This window comes from Meriones unguiculatus, chromosome 15, assembly GCF_030254825.1.
Source record: "Meriones unguiculatus strain TT.TT164.6M chromosome 15, Bangor_MerUng_6.1, whole genome shotgun sequence".
Classification (NCBI taxonomy): Eukaryota; Metazoa; Chordata; class Mammalia; order Rodentia; family Muridae; genus Meriones; species Meriones unguiculatus.
The window spans coordinates 78,536,426-78,554,730 of NC_083362.1; the positions used below are offsets into that span (position 1 = coordinate 78,536,426).

The 18,305-nt window shown below is 42.9% G+C and overlaps 1 protein-coding gene across 3 annotated transcripts in view; it reads left to right on the forward strand.

Annotated features, from left to right (window-relative positions):
• The window catches only part of Farp2 (FERM, ARH/RhoGEF and pleckstrin domain protein 2), a 103,185-nt gene that overhangs the window by 58,139 nt on the left and 26,741 nt on the right, over positions 1–18,305 (forward strand). For all 3 annotated transcript variants that reach the window (XM_060368915.1, XM_060368914.1, XM_060368916.1), the window contains 7 exons: positions 624–738; positions 1,701–1,848; positions 4,107–4,202; positions 5,933–6,096; positions 6,429–6,497; positions 7,555–7,612; positions 9,590–9,848. In XM_060368915.1, the coding sequence (XP_060224898.1) occupies positions 624–738; positions 1,701–1,848; positions 4,107–4,202; positions 5,933–6,096; positions 6,429–6,497; positions 7,555–7,612; positions 9,590–9,848 (909 nt within the window). The remainder of the gene's footprint in view (positions 1–623; positions 739–1,700; positions 1,849–4,106; positions 4,203–5,932; positions 6,097–6,428; positions 6,498–7,554; positions 7,613–9,589; positions 9,849–18,305) is intronic.

Consider the following 18,305-nt stretch of genomic DNA (forward strand, 5'->3'; position numbering starts at 1 on the left):
GGTGCATGTACTCTTGTGCAGGCAAAACATTCATATACATAAAATAAAAATAAATCTATTTAAAATTCATAAAATTAGGAAATTTTTGAAAATTGAAAAGCCCCAAAGGTGGGGGGGTCGTGATTTAGCATGTGTTTTTCTAAGACAAAATAATTATCGTGGTCATAGTATCCATGCGACAATTTATGTGTAAAATGATTTTTAAAACCAATAAGCTGGCACTTGCTGCTCATGCGAGGCCATGGGTTCTGTTCCCAGCACTCACATGGTGTCTCTAACCATCTGCAACTCCAGGTCCACGAGGACAATGCTTTCTTCTGACTTCCTCAAGCTCTTCCTCACATGGTGCATAACATGCAGGTAGAACACTCATACACATAAAATGTTTAAAAATCATTTAAAAAGTGAAATAAAGATAGTAAGTCATTATACTTGGGCTTCATTGTAAACTCTCATCAGAATTTTTGGTCTTCAGGAATTAGAGGGAAAGATCCCAAATCTTTTCTTGTGTTTACATTTGAATGGCATAATATTTGGAAAAATAAAATATAAAACATTTGCATGCACAAATACTTATCATTTATTTCAAAATCCAAGTGACTATTTTCACTGTCTCATCTCAGCGGAAATAGGAGATTACGATGAAACCTTGGATCGAGAACACCTCAAAGCCAATGAGTACTTGCCCAACCAGGAGCAATCCCTGGAAAAGATACTAGACTTCCATCAGAGGCACACGTAAGTTGGTCAAGAGTGGGGTACTGCCGTTATAGCTACATTAAGGATGTACATTAAGGAGCTGCTGTTCAGGCTTCTGAGAAATTGACGTGAAATAACAATGGTCGTTCTCTCATCTCAGAACATACAGCACCCAGTGTGGCTCTATCAGCGTAAGGGGGGGATCTCACATGCAGGGTTCAGGCACTGAGCACGGGGCCTTTCTTCGCTCCATATGTGACTGTTTTTTTTAAGGTTTTATTTATTTTATTATGCATACAATGCTTTGCCTACATGTACACCTGAATGCCAGAAGAGGGCGCCAGATCTCATTGTTGATGGTTGTGAGCCACCATGTGGTTGCTGGGAATTGAACTCAGGACCATCTGGAAGAACAAGCAGTGCTCTTAACCTCTGAGCCATTTCTCTAGCCCCTCCATACGTGACTTTATGGGAGCATCACTTCCTGAAGGTTGTTTAATGGGATACTGGCCATGCTTACCTCTTTTTCTGGTGCTGTAACCTAGGCTATGGACTGCATAGCATGTTACATGTTAGGAGACCTTTATGTGGATAAATCCAGTTGTTTTGCAATGATAATAAAGATACTAGTGTCATGCATGACACTTCCTCCAACTCGCTATTTGGTAGCTAGATAAGTTGATTGCATATAACATCAAGTAAGTTGTAAAACTGATCTTTGGTGAATTTAAATGAAATGTTCTATCCTTTGTAAGTAGATTAAAATAAGAAATTAGAAGGCTAACATAGAAGGAACCTATTGTCTTGGCCTGCACATGTTTTATGTTGGTTTGTAGTGAGTACATGCATAGAAGTGAGCCATCTGCCCTCCTAAAAACGAAATCTTCCACACTGATTTTTTGGCTGGCTCTGTCTGACCATTTTTCCGATACACTTTCTAATATGCTTTAACTTTTTTAGAAGGCAAGTATTTTGATATGTTAAAATGCCCTTCATTTCAGGGGCCAGACACCTGCAGAGTCAGATTTCCAGGTTCTGGAGATCGCAAGGAAGCTGGAAATGTATGGCATCAGGTTTCACATGGCTTCTGACAGAGAAGGGACCAAGATCAATCTGGCAGTTTCTCACATGGGTGTCCTCGTGTTCCAGGTAGGAAGGACAGGGAGGGGCCAGAGCAGGCCATCCTGGTGCACAGTGAATTGGTACGGTTTGTTGTTGCTGTATTTGTTCGTAGGTTTTGCTGTGATGAGTGGGAAGGACAGCAGCACTGTGTGTGGAAGAGAAAATTAGTATATCATCTGATCTGATGTCTAACAGTGAGGAAGCTGCTGTCTTAGCCTTCTCTGGCACAGTAAAACTAGTTCACAGCCCCCACTACCACCAAGGCTGACCACAAGCCAAGGTATCTGTTCCCTTCTCAGTGTTTATTCTAATGTTGAACCAGAATCAACCTCTAGGATCCTAAACTAGGACTCAGGACCTTGGGGTGGGGGTGGGGGGTTGTGGACATAATGAGGGTAAGAACTCTGCTGGGCTATGAGAGTGTTTGATGACAGGGAGCTCAGAGTTAGATACAGAGTGTCTGAAAACAGGAAGCCTGACTTTTCTGTATGAAGAGCAGTTGCAGCCCAGCTAGCAGACAGAGGGAATACACTCCTTGTGTTATAGCAGGATTTTGTGTGTGCTTGGATACTTTCTACTACAGAATTAGTTGTTGGTCTCTTTCAGTTGAGACATACTTTATAACCACACAGTCAGCCATACCTCTTCAGATTTCCTCTTGATTTAGCATTAATTGATGACTTTCACCAACTCCTAACCTATAAAGTCACAGTCCTGGCACTTTTAAATGTCTGCATGGAAGCAAAGAGTCACAGGCACCTGAGGAAGTCTGCCGCAAAGTACAGGTACTAAGACTGCATAGAAGAAACAGCCAGTACCAGAAATGGAAGGGATGGAAAGACAGAACAAAACCTTAGGAGGATGTGGCTCTTCGCCTATTAGATTCTAGCAAGCACAAAAGTTTCATCAGAGATGTAAGAGCAGTTGCAGTAAAAATTTGTAATTTTTACTCTAATCTTATTTGTAACAGTAAAATCCTAGAGAATAACCATTAGAAGTCCATTTAAACAAATTATATACTTCTATATTGTGGGACAGCTCCACATTGGGAATGGATGCTCTCTAGGTCCTCATACATGAAATACTCATCTGTAGAAAGATTTAAAACTCTATACAGTATTCTGTTGTTTGTGGGGATATCACACGCTCAGGTGCACACACACACACACACACAAGTACACATACACACACACAGAGTTCCATACAAGTTAAATCAGTGATTTTACAGGTCCTCCAAAGGGTAATTGCAGCTGCCAGGCTCTCAGTCAAGAATGAGAGGGAAGTTTTACTGTGAAGTCATGCTGCTACTTCAGGCTCTGAGCCTTGTGAGTCGGTTTCTAGTATAGAGAAAACATCTACCCTACAAACAAATCAGGACGCTTGGGAAAAACAAAGGTAGAACAACAGGTACAAACTTAGAAAAGGACTAGGCCTGCCAAATGGCTCAAGTGATAAAGGCTCCTGCTACCAAGCCTTAATGACCCTAGTTCAATCCTCAGGACCCACATGGAGGGAGGAGACAACCAACACCCACAAGTTGTTCTCTGTCCTCTACACATGCACTGTGACATGTGGGTGCGCACACACACACACCAAAAATTAATTAACTGTGTAATTTAAAAACAAAGACAAAATGGAATAACAACATGGAATAACAAAATGGAGCTGGGCATGGTAGATCACACCTGTAAGTAATACTCCAGAAGCAGGAAGACTGAGAAAGTTCAAAGCTGTCCTAAAGGGTTCTAGGCCATCCTGGGCTTTACAATGAAACTCTAAAAAAAAAAAAGTTATGGGACTGGAAAGATTGCCTAGTGCTTAAGAGCACTTCTGGGGACCACAGCCATGCCTAAGAATGTGGAAAGATGGTTCAGTGGTTCAGGGCACTTACTGTTCTTCCAGAGGTCCTGACATTGAATGCCTCACAACTGTAACACCAACCCCAAGGGGGATCTGTGGACACTTACACCCATGCACACACACAAAAACACATAATTTAAAAACAATCAAAATAAATATAGTTGTAAAAGAGTGTATACTGTTCTTGCAGAGGACCTAAGTTTGTAAATAAAACTGTATCAAAGAAATTGAAATCACCAGTGCAAAATAGTTTATTTGATGTTGGTGTTTGGATTTAGGTCTGTTCTAGGTGAAATGCTAACACATCACTTGTATTACTGGGTTGCTTATCCAGAATGTGGCTTAGGCAGATTCTGCTCTGTGAGAAAAAGAGTATGTACTTACATCACAAATGTGCTGCTGAATGTCTGTCTTTGATATTTCAGGGTACCACCAAAATCAATACTTTTAACTGGTCCAAGGTCCGTAAACTAAGTTTCAAGAGGAAAAGGTTTCTTATCAAACTCCACCCTGAGGTCCATGTAAGTATTTTGGAACATTTAATATTGTTAGGCAATTTAATTGACAAAATATTAAAAGTTTTTTTAAAAGTATTGATATAAAATTGGGGCACACATCTGGAATCTCAGTACTCTGGTAGCAGAGACAGGAAGATCATTGACCCTGTGGAGGAGCTCATCAACTCATCAGGCTTGGGCTGGGCCTAGGAAGACGCCTGTTGAGAGCAATCTGAACCCTTCAGTAATGCTGAGTGAGCACTTCTGCCCAGACAGAGCTAAGGGGCCTTCCCCTTCTTCCCAGGTGCTTTTAATTTAAAAAATTATTTCTGGGGTCTAGAGAGATGGTTCAGCAGTTAAGAGCACTTTCTGCACTTGCAGAGGACCTGGCTCAGTTTCAGCACATGCATGGTGGCTCACTAATGTCTGTACCTCTAGTTTCAAGGGGTCCAATCCCTCTTCTGACCTCTTCCATAGACTGCACGCATGTGGTACACACACATACATGTAGGCACACACAGAGAAACACACATTACTAAAAACAAACAAACAAAAAAAACACCTTGACCCCTGTCTAGGTCTGATTGAATAATTTTTTATTATAAATAATCAAATAATAAGAAATAATAAGAACTTCTTTTTAATCCCAACACTCAAGAAGTATGGAAGGAGAATTATGAAATTTGAAATGAGCCTAGTTTATATAGCAAGATCAGTCTAAACAAAACATCCTTTTTTCAGAGATGTCAATCAGCAACAGCTGACAAGCTGATAACCACTGTTTCACTGAATGATTAGAAATAGAAAAAGTAACTCTGTGTAGTGTGATCATCCGGTAAATTCAATACTTGAAGTAGTTAAAGTGTTCAGAGGAAGTTAGGAAACAGGAGATCAGCAAGGCCATGGAAAGCTGGAGCTTGAGATGCTGCCTGGGTGGCCTTGAAGTTACTTCCAGTCCCAGGAGAGTCAAAGCTCTTGGACCAGCCAGAAGAATGTCTCTGTCTAAGCCCCCAAGAAGCACATGGAGCTTTTGTCCAATCCCACATTCACATGAAGTATGGAGTGATATTGACTTTAGTAGGGCCTTGAACGTGTCTGTCTGCGTGTGTCTGTGTATTTGCTTTGTTGGTGGGTTGGCTGTTTTTGTTGTTACTTTTTATGAGATAGTATCAGGCAGATTGTCCTCAGACTCCTGATTCTCCTGCCTCAGACTCCCAAGTGCTGTGATTATAGTCCCATGCCAACAGGCCCCATCAAAAGAAAGGGTGATCTGCTGTTTATTACTTAAATAGTTCTCTACTCTCTCTAGATGAAAAGGTGCAAATCAAAGGCTTCCCTTTTCTCTGTAAGTGTTTCTTAGAAGGTAGATGTGTTCCTGGGAAGGTAGAAGAAAAATACTGCAGTTTACAAAAGCAGCTACGGGAATGGCATGTTTTAAAATCACATTTGAATCTCTAAACACCTAACTTTTTAAGACTAAGTAGAAGAATCAAAGTGAATTGGTAACATATACTGAAGGTTCAAAATGCACAAGGTCTTAGCGCTCAGAATTTCATTTGTAGGACAGCAGTAGCTTCCTCTTATTGATATTTGTGAACTTCAAAACTGTAGCTTGTAGTTGTCTAAGGCATGACACAGGCTCTAATTTCTGGTTTTGAAGCTTCCTGTATCATGATCTGCTTCCAAAACCTGCTTTCTCTTCTGTAGGACTTTATTGTTGTGTTTGCTTCCTGAACCTTTGTATTTTGTTCTAGGGACCCTACCAGGACACGCTAGAGTTCTTGTTGGGTAGCAGAGATGAATGTAAGAACTTCTGGAAGATATGTGTGGAGTACCACACCTTTTTCAGACTGTCTGACCAGCCTAAGCCAAAGGCAAAAGCTGTCTTCTTCAGCAGGGGCTCCTCCTTCAGATACAGGTAGGGCTGTCCTTCAACAGGGAAGACTGAAGGCTGGATAGAGAGAAGGGGGAGAGACGGGAGGGAGATGCCATAGGCTGGGCAGATAATTGCATTTAGAGTGGTTCTTGTAAAAGACAAAACAGAAAAAAAAAAAACCTCAAACATTAAAAGTATGAGAAAAATAGGCTTAGCAAAAACTGGCTAGAAAACTGGCTATACTTATTTTAAACTATAGCTGAGTTAATTACATGTGTTTCTGGGAGAGGATGGGCAGTCTTACTTCTGTTCTTAACTCTAAAAAGGTAATGCTGTGAATTACTGCTTTATTTTAACTGAGCCTTTATTTGTAGTGGAAGAACTCAGAAACAACTAGTAGATTATGTCAAAGATGGTGGGATGAAGAGAATTCCATATGAAAGGTAAACTCTGTGGTGTTGTTACAAAGTGTGAGCCTTTAAATTATCTATTATATTTAAACATTTTTATGTATATGGGTGTTTTGCCTGCATTCCTGTCTGGGTACCACATGCATGCAACACCACCATTGCCTGGTTTCTTTTTGTTTTTTTAAAAAAGATGGGTTTGTAATGTCTTCATGGAAGTAACTGTATTCATACTCAGGTATCCATTTATAGTTTCTGAACTGCATAGCTCATTTTGTATGTGATGGTTTCACATGGTGCCTTAGTTTCTTCTGTTGCTATGATAAAGTACCGGACAAAAGCAACTTGAGGAAGGAAGGGCTTATTTTGGTTTGCATTTCCTAGTTGTAGTCAGTCATAGTGGGAGAGTCAAAGCAGCAGGCCCTTAAAGTATGTGGTTACATTGCATCCAGTCAGGAAGCAGAGCGGTAGATGGCGGTATTCAGCTCACTCTCTTTCTCAGGTCATTCTGTCCCACAGAGCGAGTCCATTCACAGTGGGAGGTTAACATAAGCAGCATATTTCTCACAGGCATAAGCTAAGTTACCCCTCACAGGCGTGTCCTTCTCAGTGATTCCAAATCCTGTCAGGTGGACAGTTAACAGTAACCTTGATAGCATGGTAAGCAACCACAAAATGCATGTGGAGCTTTTCTAGTAGTATGCATATATAATTTTATTCCTTTTGGGTTTCTTTTTTATTTTAATTACTGATTCCTTTTATTCTGCCCATTTCTAGCTTGCCACCATGTCTTGGTCATTTTCTTTTTTCGGGGGTGTGAGACAGAGTTTCTCTGTGTAGCCTTAGCTGTTCTGGACTCACTTTGTAGACCAGGCTGGCCTTGGACTCACAGAAATCACCTGCCTTTGCCTCCCTGAGTGCTGAGATTAAAGGCATACTCCACCACGCCTGACTCTTGGTCATATTCTTATGTGAGCTTTTCTTCATGGATGTAATACAGACTTGAAGTTCTAGGAACAGGCATCACAAGTGGGTGGTGGCAGATAGGAGGTGAGATAGATCTAACCCTCACAGCATATTCTCTGTTTTGCAGACGACACAGTAAGACTCGGATGTCTTTTCATGCTCTGACTACAGATCTTCCTAAACAGGTTAGTCTTTTCCAGGGGAAACCATAACAGTACTAATTACCAGGATGTTTTCTTCTAGAAGTCCTCTGCTGTGTTGTAAGAAGGTTCACATGACATGACACACACTTCTGACTTCAGATGATGAAACAGCTATGAGCTCTGCACTGTGAGTCATAGCGTTATGCATAACATTATGTAGTCTGCTAGGGAAACCAGCTGCGCAGGTGACTATAGCCTCTCCAGGTGGTGGACTGATGTGCCACTCTTAAAGGACTGCTAAAGAAGACAGAGCATGGAACTATCCTTGCTGTTAAAACTAGAAAGCAGGATGTGTTTGGCCAGATTTCAGTTATATTAGAGCAAAGATGCACATAATTGTGCACAGGTTCCTCATGGAAGAACATTTGGTAGGGATGTGCCCATGAGATGTCACTGCTCCACACCTCTGTGCTGAACTGTACGTGATTAGTCTGTGTTTCAGGACTGCCACGTAACAGTCTTTTATCACGTTCATATTTGCATATTAACTCCCATGCTCAAGCACGAATCTTGCTCTCAGGTACCATTATGTAATTGTTACCTGTGCTGTTCTAGTTTTGTGCTTATAGCTCATGTTGTGCAGTGTTTGCTCATTTTTGTTGGTGGTCTAGTATTTATATTGAGCACAGTTTCCAAGAGCATCTTTTGGGTCCTGTACCTTAGTGCTTGGATGTCCTTAGCTTTCAATGGAATTTTATCCACACCTTAGTGATACTCAATCTCTAACTCTGAAGAGCCAGGACTATAAAATTGTCACCTGGTATGGAAGGCTATGGATAGATAGCCTAGAAATTACATCTAAGCTTTTATTTTTACTTATTTATTTTAAAAGCCACAGAAAATAAAGAAATGTGGTTGAGTGATCCCAGGCAACATCCCAGGCATGGTGAATAACACCTGTTTCAACATTTGGGGGTCTGAGGTAGGAGGCTCATGAGTTCAAGCCACCCTAAGCTACATGGAAGACACTGCCTCAAACAAAACAAAATAAAAACCACAATATGATAACCATTGAAAAAAATAGATCAATTTTAAATCATGACCAGCTATTTTATTTCTACAAGGCTAGTTCCTGGGCCTCCTGAGATAGCACTTGTTTGTTTTCCTTACTATGATATGTATATACCTAGCTGTATTGCTTGTGGACATACTGCCCTAGAAATACTCAGTTCTAGGTGGGTGTATTTTAGTCTAGTCAACCTCTTAATGAGGAGCCACAGTATGGTTCCTACCCTGCCCCTTAGTATTTTCTCACCCTGCTGTAAGCCTCTTTTCACTCATTACTGGGGACACTTTAGTACTTTCAGAATGTCCCAGAGCTCTTGAACCACTGATGTTAGCAAGAAGCATCCTAATCAGTGATATCTTCCATTGCAGTCATAAGTAGACTGAAAAGTGTACCCAGTCCATACTGATATTAAATCTCTACCTCTCAAGAGCCAGGATGACAAACTTGTACTTGTCATTTGGTGTCGGCACCATGGTGGAGGGCCCTTTAGCTGACCCAAACATACCTGTTTATAGACCTAAGATGACTAAGGCTACCACAAATACCTTATCTGCATGTCATCTAATTCTCTATGGGAGCTTCTCTTCTTTACTATGACATTTGGCACCACAAGAGTGTTGGGGGGGGGGACGACAAGGTATTATAAGCAGAAAACAAGATCATGTTGTTATCATGGGTCAAGTTACAGCACTGTACATTTTTAAGCCAGGCATGGTGGTACACATCTATAATCTCAGAGTCCGAGACAAGCTGAAACTTTAATGAGACTGTTTTAAAACAAACATAATTCCTCTTGAGAAAGAGGAAATCTGCTCAGGTACCCCTCCCAAGAAAAGTAGTAAGGATATATTGGAAGTTTTATACTTCCCAAAAGGCTTTATGATTTCCAGTAGTGCTTTATAATTTTATATGTTCCTGTTTTCTTTTCTTCTCTTAATTTTGACCCCCAGAGCATCTCATTCACCGATGGCTTGAGAACTTCTGCCTCCCTGTCTTCAGCAAATGCCACCTTTTGTCCACTCCCTACTTCTTCTTTGTCCCCTCCTGGTCTGCACAATCTGAAGGACAGCAGCAGCTCCCTTGTGGATCCCCAGGCTCCCCACATCAAGAGCACAGCAGCAGAGAGGAGAAGCAGAGCATCATCATCTGAAGGTCCCAGCACACAGTCGGCCCATCTCCCTGGACCCCCTGTGCTCCAGCCTGGTCCAGGTGCCGGGTTTTGTAGTGTTGTGAACAGCCATGGTTCTGCCTGCTCCAGAGGACAGAGTCTCAATGCTTTAGACCTAAACAAAGGGAGGGTCAGTAGGGGACTCAAAGCTGTTTGTAGAAATGACAGTAGTGAGGATGAGTTTTCTGTGGGCTCCTGCTTGCCCAGTGGGGAGTACCAGGGTGGCCGGCAGTGCCTCAGAGGGATCCCTGTTTTCACATTGACAAATGCACAACTGCAGGTGTCTGAAGAGTTCATAGATGATGACCCAGCAGACATCTCTTTCTTTGCCGGAGGTTCTGAGGCATTTTCTTTCCCATATAGTTCTTCAGTCCTTCAAGAGTCCTTGTTACCTGTCCAGTGCACTGAGTCCCCTGCCTTGTGTGACCCAGATTCCTTCCAGCATGCAGAGTCTGCCCAGTCCAGCCCAGATAGATACTCTACCGAAGCAGTTGACATGAGTGTAGAAGATGATTTTGAGTTTGGGGAAGGAAGTGACTTCAATGGCAATGTACATCCCTCAGACACCTCAGAGCTGTTTGAGGTGAAAGCACAGGCTAGCCTGATGCAGAGCCTGTTGAGTCCTTCTGAAACTAGCTCACTTAGGAACAACCAGTCTGATAATAGCTCCCTTAATAACATGCCATTGCATGGTGGGCTTTCTCTGCACACATCTAGCTCAGCCAATCAGTCTGAGGCCAGCTCCATGGTCAACTTCCCAGCCTACTCAGTCCGCTCCGAGTCCAGCTCAGCCTTCCAGTTCTCTGACATTATTGACCAGTTAGAACAGCTCAGCTACCCACCCACAACAGCTGAAGACTCTAGCAGCACAGACTCAGGTTCATGGGACTCTGAGGCTGAGGCACCACTGGATGTGAACCTGTTCTTCAGCAGCCCTTTTGCACAGTCAGGTGGGGAGACAGTCCCTTTCCGTTTTCAGCCCGATTGACAGAGTTCCACTTCAGGAGAACAGATAGACAAAAGCCCATCTTGACCCTCCAAACTCCTTTATAAAGAAACTCTTAATCCTTTCCTTCAGACATAGAAAGCGAATAAGTTCATGGTAGTTGGTCGGGGTTTTTTTGTTTTGTTTTGTTTTGTTTTTTTCTAGTTACTGGTAGATTATACTGTTTTGAATGCCAAGGTTATTAGAGCTTTCATCTGGAGTGATGTTAAAACCTACACATCTACCCTAAAGTAGAAGAGCATTTCTGACCATTCCCTGTAGTGACTGATGAATTGGCCTCTGCAACATTGGCTTTTTTGACTCTTGCTTTCAAATCAAGTAAAAAATGGTGCTATACGTTTTAAATATTATGCAGTTCAGATTCCCGTTCATCCATAGTAGACTGTGTATTATGCCCCTTAATGCTGCTTTTTAAATGACCCATGCTTCCCATGATCAGTTAACATGTAGGTTTTGTTTAGTTTGTGCAGCCAGCACAGTGTATGAAATCTCTGCAGAATCCCTTGATAACATCCTAACCCCAGGAAGGGCAGTGGAGACTAGACTTCTGCATGCAGAGCTGACCCTGGACTTCCCTGTTACTGACTTGAGACCAAGGCTATGCTCTATTTCGAGTGGGCCTGCACGGGCATTGGTCTAAAGCACTGTGGAAGTGTGAGGTGCTTTGCTTCCTTCTGGTCATCGTAATTGCAGGTGTAATAGGTAACATGGTTGTAGCCAAGTAGAGCCAAACCCCCAAGTAGCTTTTAAGATCATAATAGAAGCCAGTGCAGGAGAGTAATTTCTTTGTCTGACATAACAAGATGTTTGTTTAAATTGATGAGAACATAACAAATGCCTCAGAATGTACAGGAGTTTGAATCCTCTCTCTAGGAGTGATGTTGGGTTGCATTAGGTGGTCTATAATATACAATCCTAGCTGTTTCCAGTAGATGTTGTTGCAGATATGGCTCATCCCCAAAGCAGCGAGAGGCCCAGTGAGCAATTGCTAAAGTAGCCCTAATTGATGCTATATGGAGGACTATGTTCCAGGGTTCTCCGAAGGTCATGGCTGATATTCATTGTATAAACAGGATAAGCCACTGACATGAGAGCCAGCATCTCACAAGTGCTGGGCTATATTTACCTGGTCCACAGGTTAGGTGACTGCAGGTCTTGTTTGTTTGGTTTGGTGGTGGTTGTTCTTTCTGATCTTATCTAGCAGTGCAATATGCATTGAACATTTCATTTTCTTCTCAAAATGTCCTGTGGAAATAATTTTTTCTGATGTAAACCCAGGCCCTTGAACATGCTCTGTAGGTGCTTTGTGGCTGAGATACACCCCCAGCCTCCTCTGGGAACATTAACCATTCATTTGAGAATACTGGCTCTGTGCTATATGGAGTAACTACTGCTCTTTGAAGCATTGTGGGCATTCGTCTTTTTAATGTATTGGTTAGATTCTAGCAAGGAGGCTCTTGGTAAATGTATTCTGTTTTTTTTCCTCTTGGTCTTTGTGACAAGTTCTTATTGTGTAGCCCAGGCTGACTGGAATTCATATAACTCAAGCTAGCCTTGAACTCGTGGCAATCCTCCTGACTCAACCTCCCAAATCCTGGAATTACAGACTATGCCCAGTAGTATTTTCATTTTTGTAGCTTCCTTAGACCTGCAAACTACAGTCTTCCTTTTTATTAGTCCAGACAATCAGTGCTTCCTGTGTGTTTTGTTATTGTTTATTCTGGCCTCCTTTTTCTTAGAGGCAAGGATGTGGCTTTCCATGCATACCGTGTAACACTGTTTAGAACAGAACTGCTTGAGACAGTTGGTTCTCTCCCAATGTGTCATCCCAAAGTAAACCTTGGATTCGTGCTATGGGGAAGGACTAATATATATCACCTTTAACATGATGTTCTTGAACCTTAGTATTCATGTGGTTGCTGAAGACTACCCTGCTCCCCCATTCTCACTTAACTAGTGAAAATGCTGTGAAGCATCAAAGTTGTCACTTTTGATTTTTGTCTGGTTGGTTGGTTAGGTTTTTGAGACCCTTCTATTCCAGGCTGTCTAGCCAAAGATGTCTTGATCTTCTGCCTCTTCCTCTACAATGCCTGGATTGCAGGCGTGCATGCTACACCACATCCAGTGCTAGGGACTGAACCTGGGCTCACTTGGTTTTTAAGCAAGCCCACCCTAGTATCTGGGCGGGGTTGAGCCTACCCTACCAGGCTGGGGTGGGCTAAGTCATGGTAAAGCTTAGGGAAAGAGGTTGTTCCCAGCAGACAAAACACGACCAAGTGGGAGTTTATCACACCTCCCCTTGGAGCTTCTCAGTGAATTCTGTTGTCAGCCCTCTTCTGGTAGGCCTCCTTTAAAATGGGTGTTATTATTTCTTTATTTCTGTTAATGGAACCTCATTTTCTGTAAATAAGTCTTGCATTGGGGGTTCTAAATCAAAAGCAAGAAAAGAGGTACAATACGCCTCTGTTCCGTCCCATTCAGTCCCTACCCCCCCCCCCCCCCCCCGCAACATTGCTGGCATTTGGCCATACCCACTCTGTCTCTTCTGAGTTTACAACACTAGCTCTTTGCAGGTCAGGCAAGTACTCTTTCCCAGTCTTCTTTTTACTGTTTATTTTGAGGTAAGTTCTAAGCAAGCTGCCCAGGCAGGCCTTGGACTTGTGGTTTTTCTGCCTTGGCCTCTTATGCGCTTTCTGATTGGGAGCTGTAGCATTTTAGAGAAGCCTGGCATGCTTATTATACCTTTCCACAGAATTCTGAAACACAAGGTGCTTTCTTACATGAGCCTACACATTCATTATCGTATAAAATGATAGTTCCCTGCCATCACCTAATGCTGAGGACATATGTAAGTTACCCAGTTATCTTCAAAATGCTTGTGCATGATGGTGTGTTTGCAGTCCTAGCACTTTGGAAGCAGATGTAAGTGGATCATCAATGTAAGGCCAACCTGGGTTACATAGTGAGATTCCTGTCTCAAAACAGTCACAAGCTATTCAGTCTTTGAGCTATTCAAGTCAGGAGACAGACATGATCTGCTTCCTATGTCTGCCTGTTATGTTTCAATCAGAATATCTCTATTTTTAGCCCATGCCTTGTAGGGAAATCCAGGCTAGTCGTGCTGCCGCAGGTCCCAAAGCTTGGACTAGTCCAGGAGCCCAGCCAGGTATTTGGGGTCCATCCCTTATTCCACTCTCTATAGCCCTATATGACTTCCAGTGGGAAAGGGAGCAGAACAGCTTTGGTACAAACCCAGCACCCCAGATACTTTAGGGATAACACTGTTTAAGGGCCCCCTTTTGGCCTAATTTGGAGAAATTTTAAACATGTTATAGAATGTTCATAACTCATCAGCTGTGCCTTCTTCCGGGTTCCTTCTCACACTGTCCTGACCTTTTCCTTCCAGTAGGTCATAGTGTGCAGGTGTTCTGGCCAAAAACCAAAGGGTACCATATCCTGTCACAAATTACACCTTTCCTTGCTCCTCTTGAGCTACCATGTTACTCTCGCTTTAGAAAAAGGTGCAGTTTGGCCTGAAGCCACTAGACCCACAATGAGCATTGAGCCTTTCTTTGGTTCACCTGCCAGTGTTGACCAGGAGCTCCAGCCTGGGCTGTGGCCCACATCTCTAGTCACTGGGAAAGATGCTGAGTTTGAAGGAGGTGAACTCATCTTTGAGTTGCACATCCTGGTCTGGAACAGGTCCTCCAAGTGAGTAGATGAAGTGCTACCCAGTGTTGACAGCTCTGTCTGTTGGCCTCCTTAGTTATATCCAGAACCTTATGAAAGGGACTAGTTTTCCCTCCCTGCGTAGGTGTCCTGGTGGCTTTTAGGAGTGTGTCCATTCAGGAAGGTGACAGTGTCAGGTCTGTTCACAGAGATAATAGTAGCCAGTGTGTTGGTGTTGATAGAGGACAGAACCCTGCAACTGTCCCCTGTAGTGCAAGGCCACCATCCAGCAGTGTCTATACTAACCATGAAGTCCACCACTAGCAGTGTACTCTGCCTTAGATATATCTTTATTAGTTACCAAGTCTATTTTTATATTTAAGTTCCAGAGTCTCAGTATTTTATATAAGCCACTATGAATATTTGAAGACTAACAGCATAGTTACATGGTAGCAACATTGTCTCTACTAGAGAGCTGCAGTGCTTGGTACTATATAATCCTTTGACCATCAGGTAATGTATGTGCCTTTTTAAGTGGCAGAGGCATTGTCTGAGTCTGGCATTAGATTAGAATGCCCTGTTCTCATCAGCACTTGTGTTTTATTAGTGAGAATGACCAAAGGATGGGCACTAGCACATCCAGGAATGTGACATGAAAACTTCTAGACCTGTTGGTTACATGGTTCCACTGTTGACATGCCCAGTGACCCCATTCTCTCTGATGGCTTTAGTTCCACAAAACAGAGGTCTGTATTTTCACGAAATGGCCACTCTTCTACCTGAGAAATGATTGTTATATTGCCCACACTGTGGCTACAGTAGCACAGCAATGTGCACACACATGTTCTTAACTCGCAGTGTTAGCAATTGATGTTGGTAGGTACTGTATATCCTCCAGGAACACTTACTCCCTCCAGCTCATAGGCCATCAGAATGTCCAGTACTAGAATAGTTACTTTATAGTCAGTGTTAGCATTCACTAGTTACTGTTTGTTCTTAAGTCCATGGAATTGATCTGCCATGGTTGCACTATGGCTCTTGTCTCAGGGCTACATATACAAAAGACACTGCTACAGGTGAAGATATTGTCACCTCCTTCCATGCAGTAGCCAATGCCACAGTGTCCACTAGTGTGTAAAGCACTATCTTTTGGATGAAGGCATATGCATTCATTCTTCTAGGAAATGAAGAGAAGTGGAGCTGGAATTTCTTTATGCATTTGAACTTATTGTCACTTTAAAGAGACATTTCTGTTGTCTGGTTTGTGGTACTTATAAAAATTGTTTTCCACTAAAATTACCATTTATAAATTTATAGATATGTACTGACATTTTTTTAATCATTCAATAAAATGAGGAAATATTTACTATGAATTTTTACATGGGCTTTTAGCTTTCTTTCCCTCTACTTAAGAGTTTTAGGTTACAGATTATTCCACATTAACCCTTGAAATAAGTACATATTTATACAACCCTTCACTGATGTTTCTTTCATTGGCTCCTGAGCAGCAAACAGGCACCATGGTGCTTACATAGCGTACCACACTGTAGGTATGGTAATGATGGTAATGGACATCATATTGAAGGCCAGTGGCTGGGGGTGGTATCTTGCTTTTTCTTTGTCTTAGCACACCTTCAGTGCCTTTCTGCTATGTCTGATGTGTTTAATATGACCAGTGTGGCAGAGCTGGGTAGAGGAGCCTATGGAGTGTGCTCAAACCACACACCACCAGTGCAAGCCTTGCACTGCCACCTTCAGTGTTAGATGCAGACCATGGAGACATGCTTTATTCTGCACAGGAAGTGCTGCCAACTCTTAATCCTGAAGACCAGAACACAGATTTCATTTGTTCCCATGGGCTAGAACCTCCCTGTAGTAACAGGGAAGAGGCCTGTCCTGGACTACAGTACTTATTCCCCAGAGCTCAGCAGTCTTAGGCAACTTCCCACTCATCAACAGAGGTTTTTCTGCTGTTTCTCTAGCCTCTTGTATCCCTTGGGGGTATAGGCAGCCTGTGCCCACCTTCTAGACAGAAATGGCCAGAAATATTTTGAGCACCTTAACTCTTTGAGGTGTCGCACAGAGCCACAGCTCCAGGCACCAGTGATTAGCTGACACCTCTGACCAGAGTAGGAGGCACACAAGCCTAGCAATTGTGCTTTTCCACAAAGCAGAGGCCTGTGGCAACAGCACTTCTAGAAGACAGCCCATGGGTGGCAGTCACTTCCCATATAGAAGAGACTAGTCTCAGGGGCTCCAGTCTCCTCTCATACAGCCTACTCCCTGCTAATGCCCTTACCTTCTAGCACCTGCTGCACATGGATTAAGTAATAACTACTTTGTGGTCTCCAGGGAGAAAGATGATCAGAAATGAGCTGCGGGCTCTGGCCCGGGACTTTGTGTATCATCTGACCTGAGTTAATTATGCATCTAATAGAGATGGCATACCCAGTAAGGTCCTTACATTTTTACATTTTTTTTTTTAACTGTGCCGCTTCTGATGATGGTTCTCTAATGAGGTCTTCTCTGTAGACTCTTTATATTTGACTTGTCACAGGTTGCTTCTAATGGCTTTAGACAAAAGTGTAAGGTTTGGAGAGGTTTTTTTGTATTGTGTAATGGTCCTGGGGCTAGACCTCAGGACCTAATCATGCATGTAAGGTAAATGCTCTGCCGCTAAGCTAAACCCCTAACCCCCAAGGAATCAGTTTTATTAAAACAAAAATACCAAACTTCAATCCCACCTATCCATGTGCAAAATTAAACCACATAATGTAGCAAGTATCCTGCCTCTCCTCTCCTCTCCTCCTCCTTTCCCTCCTCTACCTTCTCCTTGATCTTTCCCTCCCTCCCTCACTCTTCCCTCCTCCTTTCTGAAATTAAAGAACTTGAGTTGGTGTTTCGTGCAATCTTCGTTAAGTCCTAACAGGTATAACTACCTGACGCCAGCTGCAGGGGGTTCAGCCTAAGGCTGGGCTCCCACTGCTATGCCCTGGCTGCACTTGTTCAGCCACATCACACTGGGACCTCTGACCTTGTACAAGTTATCATATGATCCCCAGTTTTTTGTTGGAATTTACTTGCTCATTCAGGTAATGAGTCTTACTGAAGTCCCACAAGTGGGCTTGTCTTGTCTTTGTTAGTTGTCAGTTTGTACAGCTCCAGCAACTGCTACTCTTTCTCTCAAGTGGAGCACACCTTCAGCCCACTCTCAGTTGCTTCATTCTGATTTCTTGACAGCCTGAAGGAATCAAGCTACCTCAGTGGTTTTGTAGCTTTATCTGCTCCTCTTCAGGTCTCCTCTCCTTGTAAGACCCTAGTGAGCAAGTGTGTGTAGTGGAGTTCAGAGCCGCACGCCGTCACAGTCACAGCACCGAGACTACGAGGCTGAGCCTGGACGGTGACATTCCAGGTTGACCTGGCAGTTGATAGTGGCTCCTGAGTCCTGGTAGTAGGTCTGGCATGCCTGCGAAGGGACAATGAGCAACCTGAGCTACTTTTTGAGGAGGCTGCTGGTGTCTGCTGTCCTGAGGGTGTGAGGAGGAGCCAGAGGGCTGCTGGCTCTGAGGAGATAGCCTGGGGGTCCCGAAACACTAGTACTATCTTAGCACTGCTGAACCTTAAAGCCAAGGTGACCACTGGGGAAGAGTGTCTTTGTCTTCCTTATTTCCTTATCAAGATAGGGAGGTGAACTATTAACCATTTCACTACCTTCCACTTGTTGTTAAACCACTTATTGTTACATAAAAGTGAATTGTGAACCAGTCCAGTGGTGATGCTTGAAACAGTATCTGCTAACTCATCAAATACACTCACATTTAAC